The 18,064-nt window shown below is 47.0% G+C and overlaps 1 protein-coding gene across 1 annotated transcript in view; it reads left to right on the top strand.

The window, feature by feature from the left end:
* The window catches only part of BRCA2 (BRCA2 DNA repair associated), a 616,646-nt gene that overhangs the window by 464,679 nt on the left and 133,903 nt on the right, over nt 1-18,064 (top strand). Inside the window, exons 24-25 of the mRNA XM_086935127.1 lie at nt 15,650-15,816; nt 15,907-16,045. Coding sequence (XP_086791253.1) covers nt 15,650-15,816; nt 15,907-16,045 — 306 coding nt within the window. The remainder of the gene's footprint in view (nt 1-15,649; nt 15,817-15,906; nt 16,046-18,064) is intronic.

The following is an 18,064-nucleotide window of genomic DNA, read 5'->3' as shown; positions in this document are numbered from 1 at the left end:
GCTGCATATGCTATTTGTGGCTGACTTGGGATCGCCATATACTATTGTGCAGCGCTCAGTCTGAGATGACAGGTTTGCAAAAGTCTTAGGTAATGAGTTAGCTCCTACTGATATACATCCGGTTACCTAAACTGGTGAAAGAATTCTCGTAGCTGGATATATGTATGTAACTTTTGAATTTAGGAACAGGAAATCTCAAGACAAATTGTATGTGGTCGAGAAGGGTCCATCTGTTCTGGGTTGAATGAATCAAGGGGCTTTATGCATCATCCTGGAACCCAACAGCAAAGATCAGGTTTTGTTGTTGGGAGAGCCTGTGATTCATATGGAGGAGGAGTTCCAAAAACAGCTTACCGGAGTTTTCTCCGGCACTGTATTGTAGTTGTGTGGATTGTCGCACAGGATTGTGTTTGAGGATGTGGCCAAACCATTGTTTCATAAGGTGAGTAATATAACCCTGAGTGTGAGAGATGATGTGATGAAGGATTTAGATAAGTTGAAGAGAAGTAGATTTATTGAACCAGTTAGGAGTGTTGAATTGCTGTCATCCTTGGTTGTAGCCTAGAAATCCAACAAGCAGATAAGGTTGTGCATTGACCTTAGAGATCTTAATTAAAGTATTGAGGAGGATAAGTTTCCTCTCCCCAAGATCAATGGACTCCTGGCAAAAACTAAGGGTGTCAAAGTGTTTTTCTACAATTGATCTTACATTAGCTTCCCATCCGATTCCGCCTCACCATTCTAGCAGGAGTTTGACTTCTGTCATTACACCATTTGGGCGTTACAGGTTTGTGTGCATATCGTTTGGGATGGCCGCAGCAGTATTTCAGCGTCTTATGCATTTGTTGAACAATGATCTAGGTGATTAACATACTTTCAGGATAATATACTTGTTATGTGTAGTGACAAACAAGAACATAATCATAGACTTTAAGTGGGTTTAGAAAGTAGCTGCCAAAAGGTTGACTGCTGAATTGAGGAAGTGCAAGTTTGGGATGAAGTTGGTGATTTATCTTGGACATAGTTAGTAGAGAGGGTATTTCTAATAAAAGAGATATTATTGACTCTATTAGTAATTCACCGGCACCTACTTGTAAAGAGGAAGTCAGATCGTTTCTTGAATTGTCAGATTTTTATACTAACATTTGGGAAGAATTTTGCTATAAAAACATACAGATTGAGGCAATTTTTGTAGGAGCCTCAAGAGTTGAATCCATTAAACAGCACATCTGTACTGCAGTTCCTTTCAGGGTTTTATTCCACTGCTCTGAGTGTTTGACTACTAATGCCAGTGGCAACGATTAGGTGATGCTTTAACACAGACTTCTGCAGAGGTTTTGAGTGTACTGTGGCATATGGTCCTCGTTCCTTGTCTCCAGATGAGAAGTTTTCTGTGATCAAGAAGAAAATGTTGGCAGCTGTGTGGGCAGTGTAGAAATGTAGGCAACAACTAAATATGGATACTTACAGCCTGTCGGGCGCTCCACATCAGATATAAAGGAATAGTGTACCCCAATATAAATCAAAAATTGGTGCCTCTAGAGGGAGGGTGCGCATCCAACACCCAAAACGTCTGTATTTACAGAAACCAAGATATGTTACCACCCCCTGAGCACACAAATACAAAAGCCAATATTGATCTCAACTGTATCCTAGTTGCACAAAAGGTTAAATGGCAAGCCACAATGTATCAAATTGATTCAAGTCCATTCATCAAGTGTTTGTAGTCACTTTAAATCTTCAAAAGTTTATTCCGATCAGATTTTTCTGTATATTCAGTACATCAGTCTCTGTGTATAGATGGTACATCAGCCAACACGTGTTTCGTCGTGTATTAATACAACACATAGACTTCCTCAGGGCTCGGAATATATAATTATCCTGGATGTTTAACTTCCTCGTCTTGTTACCAGGTAAATCGTCAAAAATATCAAAAACACGAATTCAATATTCTTCACAAATAATCCAATCCCTTCTTGGTCCTTCCTTGTTATAATAGTCACACGAGGTATAGTTTCCTTTCCTCTTCATCATTGTATTCAAATAATTCACATAACGTTTGATCCTAAATATGGTTAACAATAAAGAGAAAGCATTCAATCTCCATTAGTAACACGTAATTAATTTGTCTGAAGGTTATACTCAAAGTTCATAGTTACTATTGGCAAAAATTAAAGCAACATGTATAGGTATGCATTACCATCAATTATTATATACATGTATCTGAAAGAAACAGGTTAGTATTAGATTCCTTACCTTAGAATATCCCCAGGCGTCAGTCTGGATCCGGAAACTTTTGCGTAGCAGTACCCCTGCGCGTCGGTAGGCGTCGTCTGCAGGCGTCCCCTGCGGCTCCGCGTCCGTCGTTGGCGTCGTGCGCCGTGATGACGTCGCTGGAGTATATAGACGCCGCCTCCGCGCGCTGACGTCAGTTCTTCTTTTTTCCGCGCCAGTTAGCGCAGATCCGAAAAGTGCAGTACTCCGTTCTTTTGACCAAGTTTTTTCTTGATCTTTGATCTTTTTGACGGTGCCGGTAGGATGCCCGGTTTTAAGAACTGTGACGACTGTGACCGGACGATGTCGGTCACGGATCATCACCGACTCTGTCTCCGGTGCCTGGGCCCCGCCCACGACGTGGACGCCTGCGTCGATCGCCGGGCCTTGACGAATAAAGCTAGGCGGGAGCGGTCCCGCAAGCTGCTTGAGCTCCGGGTGTCGGCCCCGCGTCGAGAGCGGTCCCGGTCCGGCCGGAGGTCAAGGGAGCGATCGAGGGAGTGGTCGCGGAGCCGTCACGAGCGCTCCGGGAGTAGTCACCATTCATCTGGTTCCTCAGGTAGGAAGCACAAGAAGTCGGGGCGTCGTCATCGTACCCCTGACTCCCCCCGACGCTCGCGCGATGCGGCCGGGGGTTCGGGTGACCCCACCCCGCCGCTCCGCGTGAGTCGCCGACGCGGCCTGCTCCATACCCTGCGGTCCCTGGGCAGGGCGCGTCGCCCGAGGAGATAGAGGCGTTCCTCATGGCCATGAGGGCTCTTTCTCCTCCGGCGGGTTCTGCCGCGCCTTCGGGCCCTGTGAACCCGTCCGGGGGCCCTAGCGGTTCGGGTGACCCTGCCTCGACGTCGTCGGGTGCTCCGGCCCCGGCGCCGCCGACGGCTCCGGTCCCGGCGCCGCAGGGGCCCTGAGGGTCGACGCCGGCTGGTCAACCGGCCTCTCCGGCGCCGATTCCATCGGGGCAACCCCTGGCGCCGCCCCCGCGCGGCGCCGGTTCCCCTGCGCCGGCCGGCGCCGGTTCTTCCGGCTCCGGCTCCGGGCGGCGCCGTCCCCATTCCCTCTCCGAATCCGGACGCGGAGTCGGACCGGCGTCGTCCGACGCCCGGTCCGACGCCGATGGGGCCTGTGAACCCCGAGGAGCCGGTCTACATTGTTGATTCCGAATATGGTGAGGATGTAGAATACGGAGAGGGGTGGGAGGGGTCTGAGGACCCTCTGACATGCGAGTGTCAGTACGACATGGACTGGACGGGTGACTTGGGTGACGCCAGTGGTCTGGATGACTCCCCCCAACCCTGGTTTTGTCTCGCCTCCTACCGTGGCTACCGAGGAGGGGGCTGCTTATTCAGTGGTGTTGGTGAGGGCTGCCAAGGCCTTACACCTTGAGCTCCCCGTCGCGGCCGTGAGGACTAACATCCTCACTGAGGTCCTCAAACCGCAGTCATGCCCACAGGAGCCACTGCTGCCGTTCAACGAGGCCTTAACTGACGTTCTTTTGGGCACGTGGTCCAGGCCCGCTTCAGGTTCGCCTGTTGATAGGAACGTGGCCAGACGCCACCGTCCGTGTTCGGACGACCCTAATTTTATGTCCACCCATCCCACCCCTGAGAGTCTGGTGATCCAGGCCTCCACTTCCCAGACCGCATTCCCGTCGGCCCCGCCCGACAGGGAATCAAAGAGGTACGACCAGTATGGCAAAAAGGTCTTCTCGTCCCTGAGTCTGGGACTGCGGTCTTGCAACACCGCGTGCCTCTTGGGCTGCTACACCCACTCTCTGTGGGGTACGGTCGCGGACCTGTTGCCTGAATGCCCGCCGGAGGTACGGGCTAAGCTCGGCAAGGCTATGATTGAAGGCCGAGACGCAGCTAGATACTCCATCAGGTGTGGTCTTGATACCACCGACTCGCTGGGCAGGGCGATGTCCACGACGGTGGCGATTCGTCGCCATGCCTGGCTGAGATCCGCCAACTTCTCGGCAGATGTCCAGAATGCTTTAATGGACATGCCGTTTGATGGCAGTCGCCTGTTTGGCGACAAAGCGGACCACGCGCTGGAGCGCTTCAAGGACTCCAGGGTCACGGCCAAGTCCTTGGGTCTCTCGACCCAGCGCCAGCAAACGGGTTCGTTTCGCTCCTTTCGTGGCCAAGGAAGGGGCGGTCCCACACGTGCTGCCAGCCACGCGCCCCAACAGACTTATCAACGCGGTGGCGGCCGTGGAAACCGCCGTGGTGGCGGTCGGGGACAGCAGCGAGGTCAGGCCACACCTCCCCCCGCAGCATCTGCCACTAAATCCTCCTAGTCCGTGCTTTCAGGCCCATGTGACGCCGGTGGGTGGCAGGGTTCGCCATCACCTCTCCCACTGGCGCACAATAACATCGGACAGGTGGGTGCTGCAGCTCGTCCGAAGGGGCTACTCCCTCCCCTTCGAGACAACTCCTCCAGCCATGCCACCGCAGAACCACCGTGTGTCGGGGGACCACTTGGCACTTCTGAGGGAGGAAGTTACGGCCCTCTTGGCCAAGGGGGCCATCGAGCGCGTTCCTGGGCCAGAAGTAGGACGTGGTTGCTATTCCCACTATTTTCTGGTACCCAAGAAGGACAAAGGGGGCCTACGTCCTATCTTGGATCTAAGGAACGTCAACGGCTTCCTCCGGAAGGAGAAGTTCAAGATGTTGACTTTAGCTCAGGTCTTGGCTGCTCTAGACCCGCAAGACTGGATGGTAGCGTTGGACTTGCAGGATGCGTATTTTCACATCCACGTCCTGCCGGCCCACCGGCGTTACCTGCGGTTCACGGTAGGCCACGAGCACTTTCAGTTTATCGTGCTCCCCTTCGGCCTTACCAGCGCCCCACGGGTGTTCACCAAGGTGATGGCGGTGGTCGCAGCTCATCTGCGCAGATTGGGGGTTTCAGTCTTCCCCTATCTAGACGACTGGTTGTTGAAGGCGGGCTCGCCCCAGACAGTCGTCCACCACCTTCAGATGACGGCAGACCTCCTGCACGAGCTGGGGTTCTCCATCAATGTGCCGAAATCACACCTGTGTTCCTCTCAAAAGCTCCTTTTCATCGGAGCGGTTCTCGACTCGGCGCAGTTTCGGGTCTATCCTCCGGAATGGCGAGTCCAGGATATACAGGCTTTGATTCCCATCTTTCAGCCGTTATCCCAGGTTTCGGTCAGGTTGACGCTGCGGCTGCTGGGGCTGATGGCTTCCTGCATCCTTCTGGTGCATCACGCCCGGTGGCGGATGCGGGATCTGCAGTGGGACCTGAAGTTTCAGTGGGCCCAGCATCAGGGCAACCTGTCCGACCACGTCTTGATCTCAGAGGGCACTGCAAGACAACTGCAGTGGTGGCTTACGGACCGCGATTGGGTCAGAGGCAGATCCCTCTCCCTTCCCCAACCGGAGCACGTTGTTGTGACGGACGCGTCCCTCCAGGGCTGGGGAGGCCACCTGGGAGAGGCAGAGATCAGAGGCATCTGGTCTCCGGCGGAGTCCCGGCTCCATATAAACCTGTTGGAGCTCCGGGCGATTCGTTTGGCACTGAAAGCATTTCTCCCCTTTGTCAACGGGAGTGTAGTGCAGGTGTTCACGGACAACACCACCGCCATGTGGTACTGCAACAAGCAGGGCGGGGTGGGGTCGTGGACCCTTTGCCAGGAGGCTCTGCGCCTCTGGCAATGGCTGGAACGTCAGGGCGTGACTCTGACGGTTCAACACCTGGCAGGTTCTCTGAACGCCAGGGCGGACAAACTCAGCCGTCGGTGCTCGATGGATCACGAATGGCGTCTGAACTCGGACGTGGCGCAAGGCCTCTTTCGGCATTGGGGAGAGCCTTCGTTAGATCTATTCGCCACAGAAGAGAACGCGCAATGTCATCAGTTCTGCTCGTTGGAGTTTCCAAGACGGCACTCGCACGGCGACGCCTTTCGGCGCGAGTGGAGCTGCGGTCTGTTATACGCTTTTCCGCCTATACCACTTCTGCCCAGAGTGCTGAAGAAGATCAGGCGCGACCGGGCCCAAGTCATCCTTGTGGCTCCGGACTGGGCTCGAAGGTACTGTTATCCCGAGCTACTCTGCATGTCAGTCGGTCCCCCGATCCGCCTGCCCCTTCAGGAGGACCTTCTGTCGCAGGAGCAGGGGGGCGGTCCTCCACCCGAACCTGTCCAGTCTCCACCTCCATGCGTGGAGATTGAGCGGCGGCAGTTGAGGCCATTTGACTTGCCTCCTGAAGTCTGTGATGTGATTCTGGCAGCCAGGCGTTCATCCACAAAATCGGTATACGCCTGTCGGTGGAACAAGTTTGTGGCATGGTGCACAGCAAAGGCTGTGGATCCTCTCTCTGCCCCTCTTTCCGAGGTTCTTCTCTTCCTTCTTTCTCTTGCCCAGCAGGGCTCTGCTCTGGGCACTATCAAGGGCTACCTTTCTGCCCTTTCGGCCTTTCTGAGGCTTCCTGATCAACCTTCTTTGTTAAAGTCCCCCATTGTAACAAGATTCTTGAAGGGCATCACACACATGTATCCACCTGTTCCGTTTGTGATGCCTCAGTGGGACTTGAACCTGGTTCTAACCTTCTTGATGTGTGCTCCCTTTGAGCCACTTCATTCCTGTCCTCTCCGTCTCCTGACTTTAAAGACGGCCTTCCTGGTTGCCATAACCTCTGCCAGGAGAGTGAGTGAGCTCCAGGCTCTTTCTGTCAAACCTCCTTTCATGTCCATTCATCCAGACAAGGTGGTTCTGAGAACTAGACCTTCTTTCCTGCCCAAAGTTGTCTCTGCTTTTCACATCGGGCAGTCCATCACTCTCCCTTCCTTCATCCCGCCTCCGCATCCTTCAAAGGATGACGAGCGGCTCCATCGTCTGGACCCAAAACGTGCGCTTTCATTTTAAATGGATCGCACACGCCAGTTCCGGGTGGATGACCAACTGTTTGTTGGCTACGTGGGTGCGAAGAAGGGACGGGCGGTACATAAACGGACCATCTCTCGGCGGGTCGTTCTGTGCATCAAAGCGTGCTACTCTTTGGCTCGGAAGGAGCCTCCTGTTGGGCTGAGGGCCCATTTCACTCGGGCCACGGCGGCTACTACTGCCCTGGGCCGGGGAGTCCCCTTGCAGGACATTTGCCAGGCGGCTACGTGGGCCTCGCTGCACACCTTTGCGAGGCACTACTGCCTGGACAGTCAAGTCCGGAGGGATGGCTTCTTTGGCCGTTCTGTCCTCCAGGACTTTCTGGTGTAGGATTGTATTGGTTCGCAGACCCACCACCGGGGTTGGTATTGCAGGGGTATCTATTCTAAGGTAAGGAATCTAATACTAACCTGTTTCTTTCAGATGAACAAGTTACTTACCTTCGGTAACGATATATCTGTAAGAAACAGTAGTTAGTATTAGATTCCTTACCGCCCCACCCATCCTCCCCGTTCTGCGAACTGATACCTAGGGTTAAGGACATCCCTTTCAGGGCCCTAGTTTCAAATGGCACCAGTGTTGGTTCTCACATGGCTCTGCGTGTTCTGGCGCGGAAAAGCTGTGTGCAAAGAACTGACGTCAGCGCGCGGAGGCGGCGTCTATATACTCCAGCGATGTCATCACGACGCCAACGACGGACGCGGAGCCGCAGGGGACGCCTGCAGACGACGCCTACCGACGTGCAGGGGTACTGCTACGCAAAAGTTTCCGGATCCAGACTGACGCCTGGGGATATTCTAAGGTAAGGAATCTAATACTAACTACTGTTTCTTACAGATATATCGTTACCGAAGGTAAGTAACTTGTTCTTCATGGATACAACACTCTCATATAGCCATGGCTAAACGAAGTCATTTGAATTATTTGAATACAATGAAGAAGAGTTACTATGCAGTAAGATATTGAAGTTGTGATAATTAACGTAAAATATGGTAATATGGTAACTTAGATAATGTATAAATTCTACGTTCTGACCTTTTAGCACTGTATAAATACCTAGTTTTTATTGGTATACTCAGGCACACCTCTTTTTCCTAACCTTTACCTGAATTTTTCCTTACTAATACTGTAACGCCTTATTGTAAGCAGACGAGTTGATTGAGGACGAAAGGAGAGTAATATACAGACAGGCGCACGTCCTCAAATCGTATTCGAAGTTAGTTAATGTTAAATTTCAGGAATTGGGAACTTACTATACCAAAGGAAACTATACCTCGTGTGACTATTATAACAAGGGAGGACCAAGAAGGGATTGGATTATTTGTGAAGAATATTGAATTCGTGTTTTTGATAATTTTGACGATTTACCTGGTAACAAGACGAGGAAGTTAAACATCCAGGATAATTATATATTCCGAGCCCTGAGGAAGTCTATGTGTTGTATTAATACACGACGAAACACGTGTTGGCTGATGTACCATCTATACACAGAGACTGATGTACCGAATATATAGAAAAATCTGATCGGAATAAACTTTTGAAGATTTAAAGTGACTACAAACACTTGATGAATGGACTTGAATCAATTTGATACATTGTGGCTTGCCATTTAACCTTTTGTGCAACTAGGATACAGTTGAGATCAATATTGGCTATTGTACTTGTGTGCTCAGGGGGTGGTAACATAGAAATTTAGGCAGTATTTGAGGTTCAAGGTTTACACCATGCACTGATCATATGCCTCTTGTGAAAGTTTTAACAGGTGGTATGAATAAGATGACACACCACATATTGCCAGGATGACTTTGCTACTTCTTGATTTTGTGTATGATGTTGAGTATTTTCCTGGTAGCAAAAATGAGGTGGCAGATTATTTAAGTAGATCTCCCGTACCATTGAATGAACATTGTGGAAGTGAATAGGATGAGTAAAGTGTTGCAGTGGTCATTGAGAACAGTAATGCAATTATAGGAGACGGTTGGTTTCTGGGTACGTACGGTAATGACACTTTACAGGAAGTGATGGGGCACCTCACTTGTGGTTGACCTTGCAAGAACAAGTTGTCTGAAGAATGCAGAAAGTTTTGGGAACTCAAGGATGAGTAATCTTTAAGTGATGACTTGTTCATTTTGAGAGGTGGCAGGGTGGTGTCCTGTAAAAGTTTTTTACAGGGTACCACCATGGTAGTAGTTGGTAATTGATGTTCTTTGGCCAATTGTAGACTCTTGGGGTGTACCTAAATACAATATTGTTCTCTTGGACTTCGATTCTAAATGGCTGGAGTTTGAAATTTATAATAAGGTGATCTCGACTTCGGTGGTTACCTTTATTGAGAGCATTTTCTTGAGAGAGGAAAGTCCAAAAGTCTTACTGACTGACAATGGTCTCCAATTTATTGCTGACAAGTTGGAGAAATGTTTATCTAGGAATGGCATTAAAGGCAAAAACACACTAGTTTATCACCCTGCTGGAAACAATGCAGAGAAACTGTTTAATAGAGTGAGTATAGGTAGTGTGCAAGCTGCTATCAATGCAGGCCTGGTGTGGGAAAAGGAGTCTGGATTTTGGTGAATAAAATCACTCCTACCTTGACTGGTTACAGTGCTTTCAGAATCTTGAGAGGTAGCAAACCATTTACTAAGCAGAACTCTGTGTGTATGAATATGAAATTACAAAGTTAATGGTCACCTTCTGTTGTCAGGCTGAACTTGTTGAGGGTGCAGAGCGTGCATAAAGAGTACTATAACTAGAAACATGGTGTAAGAGAGGTGCATTTGGTGAAGGTGATTGGGTGAGGGTCAAGCTTGGCATCATGGGATACGTTCAGTCAGCACTTTTGAGTGATGGGAAGGTAAGGCACTTTGGAAGAATATCTAGATATATCAAGGTTTTAACGTGGAAACATGAAAAGAATTTTCACGAGGATATGGTTAAACCAAATGTTTGGTTGTGGCATGAGGATGATCATGTGGTGAATGATAATGTGACGTCTGAGGATGTTGTCGTTCAAGGTGACTAAATGTTGTACCGGGTAATAATTGTGAAGTTTAAAGATTTTGTTATAGAGTGAAGGTTGTCACATGGTGTTAGTTCTTATTATAATAGTTTTTTTCTGTATTACTTCTCACATTTCTTTGTTTTTATTTGTTTCTCCGGGAGGTTGAGTTCTTTTTCTGTTGTACTGGGTCTTATGTATTAAGTAGGAGGATGTGTGGCATCTGGGTTAGCTGGGTGCAATGGTGTGGGAGATTCTAGAACCTCCATACAACTTTAACTGGTCTCCTATCTCTACATCACTCTTTCTGGTTTAGCTCTAACATATTTAAAGGGCATTGTTCATAGTGTGGCTGCTACCGTTCTGTACACCCAGTCCCAGGTCTGCAGACTCTGGAAGGCCACAGTTCAGCTTCAAGCTATTCCATGATGACTCTGGCTTCAAGATGAGTTCTTAAGCCATGCATTTCACTCTGTCCAGAGGGCATGCGTTACTACCTTCCATGCCCTGTTCCCAGCCCTCAGGTAGTGGCAGCCTGCAGTCTTTTTGGTTATGCCTAGGATTGGCCTTTTTCAGCAGCCAGACTTATTGGAAGGGAAAGTGACACTGGCTGGGTTTACCCACAAGGCCTCCAATCCCATGTCCAACAATGACGCTCTAAGTGATGATTACCAAGGTACCTTCGAAGACCCCTGTAGTCCCTTAATCTCCAGGATAGCCTCAACAAACATGGAGAGTTCCGGGGTAGTCCACAAGCGCCGCCAAAACGTCAGTGGTCTATACCGTGCCACATCCACTATAGGGTTGCTACCTAGATCAAACAGTAGGGGAAGGCGAGGGGTAGATTGGGATAAACCTGTGGCCAATCTAAGGAACTTATTCTGCTCCACCTGCAATCTGGATAAATCACTATATCCCCACAGTTCAGCACCGTATAAAATGGAGGGTAGGATTTTTGAGCCATAGATTTTAAGCATGGGTGCCAGGGGTTTGGTTAAAGAATTCAAATGTTCCTTCAATAAGGCTCCCCCGAGCTGGGCATGTTTGAGAGACAGAAGGTCCAGCTGGGGCCTCCAACTTAAGTTTTCACTCAATGTAATACCCAGATATGTAAACACCTCTGTTTGATCCAGGGTAACACCATTCATCATCACCTGTGCTTTGATTGCCTTTGGACCCCGGAGAACCATAAATTTAGTCTTCCCAACGTTCACCTCCAGCTCATGTTCGCTGCAGAAACGCTCAAAACGGGACAGTGCTAGCTGGAGACCCTGCCTCGTTTTAGATATTATGAGCGTGTCGTCAGCGAACATGAGCAGGGGGACTTTCCTCCCAGCAAGAGAGGGCGTGTCCGTCGGGAAGTTAGAAAAGTAATTTGTTACCCCGTTAATGAACAGAGAAAACAGGGTTGGTGCTAAAACGCACCTCTGCCTTACCCCTTTAGCAACCACAAAGCTATCTGTAACTTCACCTGGCCTGCCCCACCTGACCTTAGCATAGGTATTTGCATGCATATTAATAAGTAAGGCCACCTGCTCCTTTGGCATGCCTAACCCCAGTAGGACATCCCACAGCTTAGTCCAGGGTACGAGGTCAAAAGCGGACCTGAGATCAACAAAGGCCGCAAATAATAAACCACCCCGTATATGTACCACCTTCCAATATAGTGTCATAAACCTAAATACTTGTTTCAAAGTCCCCATGTGTGGGCGAAAACCTGCTTGTAAGGGCGATAAAATGTCGTAATCCGACATCCAACACTGGACACGGCCCAAAAGAAGACGGGCCACAATCTTTTGGACTGCATCAAAAAGACTGATTGGTCTATAATTAGCCGGGGAGGAGCGGTCACCTTTTTTATAAATGGGTATGATCTCTGCCTCCAGCCAAGAGTCAGGGACCCCTGCCCCTTTTGCCAATGCATTGGCCAATGCTGTGAGATAGGGAACTCAAATATCGTGGTCCTGTTTAAACATGTCAGCCGGAATTGAATCGGGGCCAGGTGCTTTGCCACTCGGAATTGCCTTTAGGACCGCCCTAACTTCGCTAGAAGTAAAGACCAGGGCATCCTCGCAAATAATAGGAGGCAAAGTAGCACTAATGTGATAGTTAACTTTAAATTGATTCCCATAATACGTAACCCATTCCTTAGGCTCCACGAAGTTTGAGGGGGCTGCATCTTGGGGGCGATTGCCCCATTTGAGAAGGTGCCACAATTTGGTCATGTTGTGCCCCTGACATGCCTCCAGCAGTACTCTCCAACGTTCCTCATCCCAGTTCCTCTTAGCAGTATTTTGGGCAGCCTTATAGGAGGCCCTACAACTACGAATAGAATCCTGCACTTTAGCTTTTATAGCAATGTATAGTGACCTTTGGGCCTGTCTACAATTGTCGAACCAAGAGCAGGCTCTCAACTTTTTGCTTCCAGTACTCAAAGGAGAACTCTTAACAAATATAGTTTTAAGTTTTGCAAAGAGTTCATTATGTAGGTTGAGTCCGTTCCTTCAGACCGAGATTCAGGTGCTTTATCGACGTAGCCAACACATCGGACTGGCCTTTCACTTCTGTATGTCTTGAGGGCCCACTTTCTTCACCTCCTAAGCCTACTTGTACCTTACCTTGCCACTGAAGTTTGGAGTATCTGGACCTTGAAGCTTCCCTGCTATCCCTGAGTCTACACTGTAGGCCCTTGACTGGGCCTCTTTTTTCCTTTGTGCCCTCCTGCCTCTGTTGTCTTGCTCCCTGTTCAAGGCACTGCTCAAAAGTCCCATTTTAGGTAGAATGAGTGATCCCTTCACCCTCACTGTTGCTATGTCTATTTGCACGTCTTGGTGTTTGCGGGTCCCATACCTTGTTTTGCCACTTTCTTGCATCAGGGGACCCTCCCCTCCCCCCTGTTATTTCTCTGTTGGCCTATAGCCTTCCTGGTAGAATTCCTGGGAGTGCCACCTTCTCTGCGGCTCACAGTATAGCGTGCACCATGGCGCAGTTCCCTTACCCCATAGGCCATCCTTCTCAGAAAGGCTATGCCCGTTGCATCACACCAGTATGCACTGTACACGCTTCCTGCTGGCTTGTTATGGAGCTGTCTGTCCCTCTTTGTGCTTTGACAATCTGCGCGGCTAGTCGCTGCTTGTGGATTGCTGTGTTTTCTTGGCAGTAAGGGCTGAGCTCATGGCTTACATGTCTGCCACAATTGTTCTGCTGGTGACACCCCCAGCATTCTATGTTAAATATTTGCCAGACCCTAATAGTGGGCTTACATCTCATACAGGGGCTACTGAACCTCAACTGCACTCTGTGAGGTATTTGGCACTAGTACTGGTGTCTTGGGGTCCATCCCAGACGGCTCTGCAATCTGCACTATGTACAGCCCTTTCCATTCGTAGCTCTCTGGGTATCGAGGATGAGTAGTCACAGGCATCTTAGGTGGGTAATGTGAAGGGCAAGAACTTAGAGCTCAATAGTCATTCAATAGACACAGTAACCTAATGTCCAGCTGAATGCCTATCTTTTATATAAACATACATTAATTTGATAACACAGCATAACTAAATATTACACAGTTCAATTAAACAAACAGAGTGCAGTGTTACAAACCAAATTACATTAAACAGGAAGGCACTACACTCCTTGTTTTCAATATCTTTTTCTTATTTTATTTTATTTTATTTTTTAAACTTGTATGGCGCAAACAGCTACCCAAGAAGGGTTTCCCGGCGCCTAAGAACACAGCATCATAGATGGAAAAATATAGCAGGGGTCGTTCAAGGTTACTGGTCGAACAACCAGGTCTTTATCTCTTTACGGAACTTGGGGAGACTTCCCTCCTTTCGTATGTGAAGTGGTAATAAGTTCCATATAGTGGGACCCAGGTGTGAAAAAGATCTTCCTCCCATCCTGGAGAGCTTGAATCTCGGTACGCAGAACTTTTCAGCTGATTGGGACCGTAAGTTTCTTGTAGGGATATAGGGATGTGCTAGTGTCTGAAGATATTTCGGAGCAGTGCCTGATTTAATTTTAAACATGTAGTTTAAGGCCTTAAATCTAATGCGATTTTCCACCTTCAACCAATGCAGTTCACGTAGATAGGGGGACACACTGGTATTTTTTGGGATATGGCAGAGAAGTCGGGCAGCCGTATTTTGTACCAGCTGTAATCTTTTTTCTTCCAGCCACTTTCCTGTAGCATCGTTCCCCACCTGGCTAAGTGTTGAGACAGTATGCCTGGGATCCACGGAACACTAGTCTCGACACTTAGCATGGTGTCAGACAGTATGCCTGGGATTTCCCTTTTATCATAAGGTAACAACAGATTCATGATCAATGTATATGGAGTACTAGCCTTTTCCATTATAGAGCCCTGACGAAGTTCCATGAACTTCTTGGGGAACGAAACGCGTTGGCTGGTTGTTCATTTAATGTGCACGAACTTTAAATAAAGGATTTCTTCAAGAATTACATTGTACTGAGCCTGCTTTCTTGGTGTACTTCCTTGTTTTCATCAAGTTTGGAATCTGTTTACAGTGGCACTAAAGGGCGGCAAGTACCGGATGATTTGTGCACAAATCTTAACACTTAATTTCGGTAACCAAATGAGGTGCAACCTGACTAGTCCGTCGCTTTGTTCAGTCTTGGTTTTCTATAGTACTCTGCCACCACTGCTTTTTGAGATGCATCAAAGACATGGACCGTTGCCCAGTGCCAACTATGAGGGTACGCATTGTGTCCTTCCAGGTCACAGAATAGGCCCTGAACTTCACATTACAAGGAACATACCAAGGCCTCTGTGCACCTGCTAAATTAACGTGACACCAGGAACAAGGTAAGAGTCAGGATACCAGCTTCACTCAGTCTGGCACTCGGGGAAGGGGCACATGCAGAGGACATTCCTGACCTAATAATAATTTTAAAAGTATCTTTAGAAATGAACATTTTGGACAGATTTTCTGCAAACTTCGAACCATATTAACAGTGATATCCTGAACACATTCTCCCCTCCTCTAGATTATATTTTTGGTTGACCAACACAGGCAGTGTCGCAGCCCAGACTGTGACAGCCAAGAAGCTGAAAGATAAACAGGGGCTTTTTTATTTTCAAGTCTGTACCTGCGAAAGGAAGATATGGCCTTACAATAATATTTACGTATAAAATATATTTCAGTTACGTTTAAAAGCATTTACAAAAATGTATTTATGGTATTACTGACTAATGATAAGCAGGTTCCTCAAATTTAAAGCTGTTGGGTCCCTTTATTGAGCCTTGTAAAAGTTGCTAACATGCTGAATATCTTTAACAAATGCAATGCCAATTTCTCCTGAGGATTTCAGTATAAGTCTAAAAAGACAAGACTTGTCATTAGAATTAGATTTTGCTGTTACCTACATTTTCAAGTATATTCAATGTTTTCATATGTAGAAGTATGTACATGCATCAGTTCTCATAGACTTAGATGATATGTATATATTTGTTTAGCCTTCATATTGAACATCTGGCGTCCGCTCTCAGACGTTCGTTCCTTGTTAAAGGAAGGAGGAAGGTACAGAATGTACCATCTGTCAACATCACATTCCAAAGGCAAATCTGACGCAAGCGATGTGCAGTTAACTGCTACAAAGAAAACACAGTACCAGCCGCTGCAGGTAAGGGAAGATAATGATTGTTCTTTGCAAATGTTCAACTTTTCTGTAACTTTATAAAACTGTCGTTTTTTCTTTGCTTTATTTCTTGAGCCTTCACAGGAAATCCTTGCAAGCATTTTCAGTCCAAGGCGTGCTATTCCGTTCAGCGAATTGTTGGACCCCTCTTTCTGTGCCCCATGTGCCGAGGTGGATGTTGTTGGCTACGTCATCTCCATAAGCAGGAAAGCAGGTATCGTGTTATTTGCATCATTAAAATAAACAGAAGAGGCTAGACAATGTCCACACAAAACTGTTTACAACCTCTATGAATACATTTGGAATAAAATGCAGACATAATTTATGCACATCAGAGCAATCACAACTGAGTATTTTATTGGTTAAATTATTTTTACTTTTATACACAGACTGATGATTATATACAATATATGAGGTAGTAGACCATCAGTATAAGGCACTCCATGACTAGCCACTGTAATGCTGATGAAAAAGTTGACTGAGAAGAGACTTAATTAACTGCATCTGGTCCCCCACTCCACCTATACACAGCTTTACCGTAGAGGTGTAAACCAACTCACGCAAATGTACTGTAGGATCAAAATATGTTGGTCTGTGCCCGAAGAATCGATTTTGATCAGACGGATATGTAAAGGCATCAAACATGATTGGCTACTGTGGTTATGTATGCTGACTGTAAAATGTAATTATGTACAACCTGACTTTTCTGCCGAAGTTCTTTTTAAAAAAATGTTTTATTATTCAGTTCATAGCGTTAAACACAAACATTTCAAAGCTTACATAGATAACACAATATTCGGTGTGTTGTAGGGAAAGCAAAGCAAAAACAAGACGAAACGGAGAATTAACTGGCTAAACAAAGATACTCTAGATACAGTTATTAATCCAAACAAGAAAAAAATATTTAAGAAATCACACACTTTCCATATGCTGTATCATGGGCTGCCAAATCTGAATCCCTAGTTGTTTTTTCTTCAGTGCCTTAAGACGGTAAAGATTAAATTCTGTATAAAAAACATTATAAAACTTAGCTCGCCACATTTCATACTAAGGTGCCTCCTTTTTCAGCCACATTGAAGCGATGCATAAGCGAGCTACTGACATGGCCATGACAAAAAGAATCTATATGGATAGTACTGTTGACATGTATTACCATTTCTACATAGCCCAAGCAACAACATCTCTTTACGACATTTACATAAGTAGGATATGACAAAAACTGTTCAATCGATGAGAAAAAAGGTGCTAACACACTGCAATCATAAAATATATGCACTATGTCAGCATGCGATATGACACCTCTAAAACAGTTCCCTGCATGAGCATCGCCCCACTTCATCATTTGAGCAGGTGTATAATACAAATTAAATAAAGTTTTATAATGCTGGGACCGTAAATTGGCAGTCAGAATAACTGTGGAAGCCAAATCGATAGATTCTTGAACAAACGGGCCAGCAATACTGAGCCTAGTACTCCATTTCGCGTCATGTGCTGCAATGTCATCACGTTGTGTTGCAAGCAGGATGTTATACAGTGTCCCAATCCTGGCACGTTTGGACATAGCTTCAAATAAATCATTAACTGCTATAGGGGTTGTTTCAGGGTGCCTAAAAAAAAATCCCTTAACTGCAAATATTTGAAGAAATCGTTCTGCAAGATTGCATATTTGTCCCTTAACTCCATAAATGACAGCATGGTACCCCAATTGAAAACATCCCCAACTCGTCGAATTCCTTTAGCCCGCCATGTCCTCATCTTAGCATCTCAGAATATTAATGGAAGTAATTCTATAGAATCGAGAGGGGTATAGTAATTGATTCTATTAAGGGAAATAGCCTTGCGCACCCATCTCAGCCCTTTAAATGCAGCGAGTACTGTCTTAAATCTATTTTTTTTATAATAACTCTGCTCGATAATTTAAGCAATAAATGTCGGGAGTGGTCCCCTAATATCATCAAATATTGGGGGTTTAGAACGGCCTTATCTCGCCACCGGTTACCAAAATATCAATATTTTGTAAAAGGCAGGCTAAATAATAGAAAACAAAATTAGGCACCCCCATCCCCCTCTATAAAGTGGTAACGTCATATATTTTGAAGCCCGCCGGGCCTTCTTCCATCCCCAGATGAACCTATCGGTAATGGATTGTAGCATCATTAATTGCTTGTGTGACAGCTCTAGTGGTACTGTCCGAAAAAAATAAAGTACCCGAGGTAATATGCACATCTTCAAT

The sequence above is a fragment of the Lissotriton vulgaris genome, chromosome 8 (assembly GCF_964263255.1).
Source record: "Lissotriton vulgaris chromosome 8, aLisVul1.2, whole genome shotgun sequence".
NCBI lineage: Eukaryota > Metazoa > Chordata > Amphibia > Caudata > Salamandridae > Lissotriton > Lissotriton vulgaris.
Note: the sequence above shows the minus strand (reverse complement) of the source record. Positions and strands in the feature narration are given on the sequence as shown.